Below are 7,008 nucleotides of genomic sequence, written 5' to 3'. Positions count from 1 at the left end.
TCCCAGCTCGTCTTCTCCGAAAAGCAGTAGCACAACCAAAACCAGGCTGCGGTCGCCACTGACTAGAGCACACTTCATCCAAATGTTGTTGTCGCGCTGTTACGGGTTAGTGGCTTCCTCTTTCCCCATTTTCACTCCCGGCCTGGTGTGCTGTAACTGCCGACGCCACTCCACCATGACCATGCTTCGACGTGCTGATTCGTCGTTTGTCGTCTCAGAAAATGGATTGCACCCTCGCTAAGGATCTCGTGGCTGTTGTAGAGGCTGAGGGATGCCGATGTACAAGTTCTCAGGGGTTGATCTGCATGCGTGAGTGCTCTTTTACTGCAGATGGTCATCTGTTGAGCATTTGCGTCTGAAAATCTCACTCTAAGTTTTCGGTGGCTCCCTCTGCCTGCAACATGTCATTTGCAACTTCCCTGGCGTAGTAATCTTCTCTCTCTTCTGCTTTTTTTTTTACATATAGTCTAGTGTCAGATCTCGTTCATGATGGATTTTTACAACCAAACACACCCAGGGCCAGGGGCCTCACATTGTAGCCGCACCGCACAGATCTTTCCACGGCGCAGGACAGATTTTGGAGAACTCATAGTAGTCGACCACATATTAAGATCAACCAACCTGTACAGAACCATTCCTGAATAAAAAAAAATTCACATAAATCTCTAGGGCGAGCCGCAGGTGAAGCTTGATGCTGCCTATAGACCTCCAAACCACGAGAGATAGGAAAACATTGTTGACACAACGTGCTGGAAGTGGCTGGTCGGAGTCAGGGCGAAATGGTTTGAGAAACAAATCTGACTTCAATGACATTGACACCGCAATGAATTCGAAGTTAGCTGAAACCCGTCGGTTGGAGAAGAAACCAACAAGCTGAAACATATAGAGTACCTGCAAAACATGAAGACACAGCTAGATCCACCACTCCAAATGGCATCCACCGCCCTCCTCAATGTCACCGACAAGACTGTCACCGATAAGATGGACGAGGAGTAGGGGACAACTTACTATCGACAACATTGCGCCGCTACCAATTGATGATGCCCTAACTTTAAGGATCTACACCGAGCACAGATACGGGTCTCCACCCCCTCCCACCTTTGGAGCGGCAAGCAAAGGAGGCAAGGACCCATCGATTTGCCGGTTGAGGACGGAGAAGACGACGAGGGAGCAGATGAGCTATCTTGGATGTGCCTGTGGGCTGTGGCGGCATCCGGCTTGTTTCTCACGTATGAACAACACAACAACTCCCCGGGAGGTTCCATTCCATGCATGTGTTATCCGTTGATCTGGTGTTTTGAGATCCGTACATGGGTATCTCATCAAGTTTATTTAAACATCAACAAAGTTAAACAACACCAGTGGACGTGACACGCGAAAAGTATTTCTCCACATACGAATGGACGTGCTTTCTCTCTTAAGTGATTGAACCGCTCTGATACTACTTTGTCGATTTCGATGGATGCGACAAACTGGGATCAAGAAGAAGAGAGATTTGAGATAAATCGGTAGATAAAAAGGTAAATTGCAAGAACTAAATAAATAGTGAATTGCAGAAAAGTGAAATAAAATTAGGGTTCATACTTTTTAATTACGTCAAAAGATATAGTGGTAGCTTATATAGGCAACAAACTACTACTCTCTCCGTTCAGAAATGTAAGATGTTTTAGGTATTACAAAGTAGAATAGATATAACCTAAAGTGAGTGAATCTACATACTCCCTGTGTTCCTTTTGAGATACTTTTACTGGGACGAAGGGAATACTAAAAATAGACTAGATATAAACTAAAGTGAGTGAAACAAAGAAAATACAACATCTTATATTTTTAAACGGAGGGAGTAAATAGCTATTTAGTTGTAGATCGTAGTTTTCCCCACAACCATCAGTACTTGGCCGCTGATCTTGATGTTCTTTTTTTGCCAGCAAAAGAACTCGCCATACACTGCCGTCAAATCGTGCAAATCAAGCGCGTCGATTAATGGCATTATCCGATCGTGGCATTCTCAAAGCAAGGGATCCAGGACCAGAAAGTGTGTGGTCGTGCGCACTCCCTCAGTCTGTTGCTGACTTGGCACCTTATCGCCACTTAAACCTGACTGGCTTCGCCAAGCTGATAGGCACAGCTAGCGTAGGCACACCTTCGACCTCCTTCACTCTCCTCGGCCATGGACGCCGACGCCGCGGACACGGTGGCATTCGATGCCCCAGGGTACTTCCGCTTCTACAAGAGCGGCAAGATCGAGCGGCTCAACCAGTCACCCATCCTGCCCGCCGGCGTCGACGAGGCCACCGGCGTCACCTCCAAGGACGTCGTCCTCGACGCCGACACCGGCCTCACCGTGCGACTCTACCTCCCCAACCTCCAAGAAAAGCCCTCCGCAAAGCTCCCGGTCCTCGTCTACTTCCATGGCGGCTCCTTCCTCATCGGCTCGGCCATGGACGCCACTTACCACGCCTACGTCAACGCCCTCGCCGCGGCGGCCGGCGTCCTCGCGGTGTCCGTCGACTACCGCCTCGCCCCGGAGCACCCGCTCCCCGCGGCCTACGACGACTCGTGGGCCGCGCTCCGGTGGGCGGCGTCGGCGCAGGACGGCTGGATCGCCGAGCACGGGGACCTGTCCCGCCTCTTCCTCGCCGGCGACAGCGCGGGCGCCAACATCGTGCACGACATGCTCATGAGGGCGGCGGACTCCGGGGGCCCGAGAGTGGAGGGCGCGATACTGCTTCACCCATGGTTCTGCGGGAGCACGCCGATCGAGCGGGAGCCTCCGGCGGTGACGATGGTCACGGGGATGCTCTGGTCCTACGCGTGCCCGGGCGCGGCGTGCGGCGCCGACGACCCGAGGATGAACCCGCTGGCGCCGGGCGCGCCGGCGCTGGACAAGCTCGGGTGCGTGAGGATGCTCGTAACCGCGGGGCTGGAGGACGGGCTCGCCGCGCGGAACCGCGCGTACCACGACGCCGTGGCCGGCAGCTCGTGGAGCGGCAACGCGGCTTGGCTCGGGTCCGACGGGGAGGGTCACGTCTTCTTCCTCCAGAAGCCCGGGTGCGAGAACGCCAAGCAGCTCATGGACCGCATCGTCGCGTTCATAGCCGGTGCCTGATCGACGGAGTTGATCTGTGGATGTCCGAGTGATCTTTTACTGGAGTGAGTAAAGATAAATAAGCCATGGCGGGTGGTACGAGGTGTAATTCTATGTATTGAGCTTTCTTACTAAAAAAATGTTCCCCGCGCGCATGGTGTGGCTCCCCTGGCTCCGGCGCAGGCGTGCTGCACGCCCCGGTGTATACCTGTAAATGGGCACGTCCGTGGCGTTCCACCAAGTGCCGCTTGTGCCCTTTTAATTTGAACGGGACGTTTCAGTTTGTCCATTTACTCCCGTCACGGTAAGCGGCTGGCCAGTTGCCCGTTACGTAGCTGACCAAATCTCCGTATGAATGTAGGATACGAATACGATGTTGCCTCGTATACGTGCGGCTCTGGTTTCTTGCTCCCGGCAGCAGAGGCATCGGGCCTGGATACGGAGCTAGACAGGCCGACGACCCTGGCCCCGTCCGTGGCGCCGCCCTCGGAGGCCGAAGGAGAGTGCTCCAACCGGTCCGAGCTCGCGCGCCGGAGGGACCCGCGTGGCCGGCATCTCCGGCCGCTCGCTCCCCGACGGCTGCGGGGGCCTAACTGCGCTAGCGGCCGACCGCGCCGCCCGCCTCCGCTGCCGCCGTCGTCGAGGAAACTATCTCGCGCCGCCGCTGACTGCTACCCCTCCTCCGCCCGATTCAGTGGCGACCACGCCGCTGGGCGGGCACCGCGCACCCACGGGCTCGCGAGAGAGGGGACCGCGAATCCCGCCGGGCCGCGCGAGAAAGGGGACCGCGAATCTCACCAGGGAGGCCCCGCGCGGACTACCTGCATGCCAGGAGTAGAGCAGTGGGTGAGCGGAGGGATGGGGCGGCCGCGGACTTCATCGCCATGGAGGAGTCATGAGCGGCGTGACGGCGGTAGCGGGGATCCGTGAGTGGCCGCCACGATTTTTTTTTACTGGGTGTCTAATTAGCAAAGTGAATGGGCTTGGGCTGGCGGCGCCGTGGCCTGCCGTTTCCATTTACAGGTATACCCCGGTGGTTCTGGCTGTGTGGGCCTCGGGTCTCCTCGCGTGAGGCCCAGCCCCTGGCTGCAGCGTGGCCCAGCCCCTTTCGGAGTCTCCGCTCGCCTTATCGTGCGTGGCCGGTGCAGTGCCCCTGCGACGGGCCTCTGGGTGGCTGCCCCTCCTCTTGCCGCTGCCCTTCCATCCGGGGTGTGAGCTCCCTGCAGTTCGACCACTCCCCTTCTCCGGTGGCCCGTGTCCACCCCTCGTCATGGTTTCTGTTGGGAGGGGGAGGTTGGCCTGTCCTAATGTCTAGTTATAGGTGCACATCTGGACGAAAACTTATGGACGATGACGCCGTTGGCACCATACCCTTCTTTGGAGGCGCCCTTTTGGCTCTGTGCACCTCGCTGCATTTGAGACTGCGCTTGCCTCTCGTCAGATACCCGTAACCGTACTTATATTTAACTAACCAGAGGCAAAAGTATGCTCACTGAGACTGCTACGTGTGCGACAAGTGTTAGCACGGGAGAGCTCCATGCTAAACGAACGGGTCTTCCCCAAGGTCGGTCTTTTGCTAGTGGTATTGGCAATCTTGTATGTACACGACCTTGCAAGGTTGACTTGTTCAACTTAACCTGTGGACCAGCAAAATAGACATATGTGACTTTTTTTTTGAACAGGAGAGGTCCCGAAGGACCTAGAGCTTCATTGCAATATCAGTGGTGGAGGTACATTTTACATAAAGGGTCATGGAGAAAAGAGAAATTACAAACGACCCAAACTTTTTGCACTAAGGACCTTTGACCGGTGAAAGAAAATGCGATCCAGGCCAGCTCCAGATCCACCACCTTCGAACTCGCCGGAGCCAACCTCCATGCCGCCGGGGACAGAACCACTTTGGACATGGGGGCGGGAGCGAATGAAAGGACACGGATGTCGCCTAGGGGGGGGGGTGAATAGGCGGTTTAAAACTTTTACGAGATGGGCTTAACAAATGCGGAATAAAACTAGCGTTTACTTTGTCAAGCCCAAAGCCTATATACTATGGTTCACCTATGTGCACCAACAACTTATTCTAAGCAAAGATTCACCTATGTGCACCAACAACTTAAGCTAAGCAATACTAGCAAGTATGTGATAGCAAGATATATATAACTTCAAGCACGATGGCTATCACAAGGTAAAGTGCATAAGTAAAGAGCTCGGGTATAGAGATAACCGAGGCACGCGGGAGACGATGATTTATCTCGGAGTTCACACTCTTGCGAGTGCTAATCTCCGGTGGAGAGGTGCGGTTGCTTAGTGCTCCCGAACGCCACAAGAGGCTCACCTTGAGGTGTGGTTGCTCGATGCACACCAATGCCACAAAGGCCTCACCCCAAGATGCGGTACTCACACCACACACCGAACGCCACGAAGGCGCCTCACCTAAATCTCCGGTGACCCTCGCCACAAAGGCCTAGGTCACGGTTCCACTAAGGGATTTTCTTCGAGGCGGAAACCGGGCCTTACACAAAGATTGGGGCACACATCCACAACTTAATTGGAGGCTCCCAATAAACCGCCACAAAGGCCTAGAATCCATCTAGGGTTCCAAGAACCCAAGAGTAACAACCTTCTTGTTTTCACCACCACGAATCACCGTGTAGAACTCAAACCGATGCACCAAATGCAATGGCAAGAACACCACAAAGATGCTCAAATCCTTCTCTCTCAAATTCCAACAAAGCTACAAAAGCTATTGGGGAATAAGAGAGGAAGAACAAAGAGAAGAACACAAAATCCTCCAAGATCAAGATCTAGTGGGTTCCCCTCACAAAGAGAGAGATTTGATTGGTGAAGATGTAGATCTAGATCTCCTCTCTCTTTTCCCTCAAGAATATGCAAGAATCATGGGAGGAATCAAGAACTAGGGCAAGCTTTGAAGGACAACAATGGAGGGAGAGAGAGAGAGAGTGAACCAACCAGCCCAAGGAGGAAGAAGGGGGTCTTATATATCCCCTCCCAACGAAATATGACCGTTTGGGACCTCCCAGGCCGGAAAATCCGCCCCCGGGCCGGATTATCCGCCCCCCGAAAATCGCCCCTGGACTCGGGCCGGATATTTGGCCGGATATTGTCCAAAATTGGCATTCGGGCCGGATTATCCGCCCCCCCCAGAAAACTGCAGAAACACCAAAACTAAAACGGGCATAACTTTAGCATCCGAACTCTGATTTTGATGATCTTGGGCTTGTTTTAAAGCTAGGAACAAGCTCTACAAGATCATGCAGAAAACCATCATAGTCCAACAAGGAAGGATAGAAACAAATGATGAAAGGTTTGACCTATCTAAAAAAGACATACCGGTAAAACCTCCAATCTTGAAAATGCAACAAGTTGCCCATGCAAAAATCATTCTCAATGAACTAGAGCTTGTCATGAGAATAAGCACAAGCTCTAAAACATCACATGGATAAGATCCAAATAAAACCAAGAAAGATGATGAACCAAACTCGAAAACGCAACAACCGATCTATGCGAAATCCGTTTTCGATGAACTAGAGCTTGTCATGAGAATAAGCACAAGCTCTAAAACATCACATGGATAATGTCCAAATAACAACCAAGAAAGATGATGCAAGGATGCAAAGGTTTGAGCTCTCTCCGAACGATACGATCGAGTTACTCACTCGAGAGCCCTCTTGATAGTACGAGAACTAAACTATAAACCGGTCTCCAACTACACTATGAGACCGGTGAGAAAGAAACCCTATCAAGAGCAAACCTTATACTTGCGCATTCCACTTGAGCTCGATGACGACGATCTTGACCTCAACAAGATGGAACGCCTTTCTTGCTTGTGTTTGCTTGACGAAGTCTTGTGGATTGCTCCCCCATAATCCACCGTGGGAGAGCTTCTTCTTCGACGCATCTTCACA

The 7,008-nt window shown here is 52.8% G+C and overlaps 1 protein-coding gene across 1 annotated transcript; it reads left to right on the top strand.

Moving 5' to 3' along the window:
* Positions 1-2,138: 2,138 nt before the first annotated feature.
* LOC124652928 (tuliposide A-converting enzyme 1, chloroplastic-like) lies at positions 2,139-3,240 on the top strand. The gene has a single exon (XM_047191975.1). The coding sequence runs from the start codon at positions 2,168-2,170 to the stop codon at positions 3,104-3,106; it is 939 nt and encodes a 312-aa protein (XP_047047931.1). The 5' UTR covers positions 2,139-2,167; the 3' UTR covers positions 3,107-3,240.
* The last annotated feature ends 3,768 nt before the right edge of the window (positions 3,241-7,008 follow it).

Source organism: Lolium rigidum, chromosome 5 (assembly GCF_022539505.1).
Source record: "Lolium rigidum isolate FL_2022 chromosome 5, APGP_CSIRO_Lrig_0.1, whole genome shotgun sequence".
NCBI classification, from domain to species: domain Eukaryota; kingdom Viridiplantae; phylum Streptophyta; class Magnoliopsida; order Poales; family Poaceae; genus Lolium; species Lolium rigidum.
Note: the sequence above shows the minus strand (reverse complement) of the source record. Positions and strands in the feature narration are given on the sequence as shown.

What these genes read in the sequence shown, in the direction of transcription:
- LOC124652928 (XM_047191975.1), top strand. Translation starts at nt 2,168, where the DNA reads ATGGACGCCGACGCCGCGGACACGGTGGCATTCGATGCCCCAGGGTAC.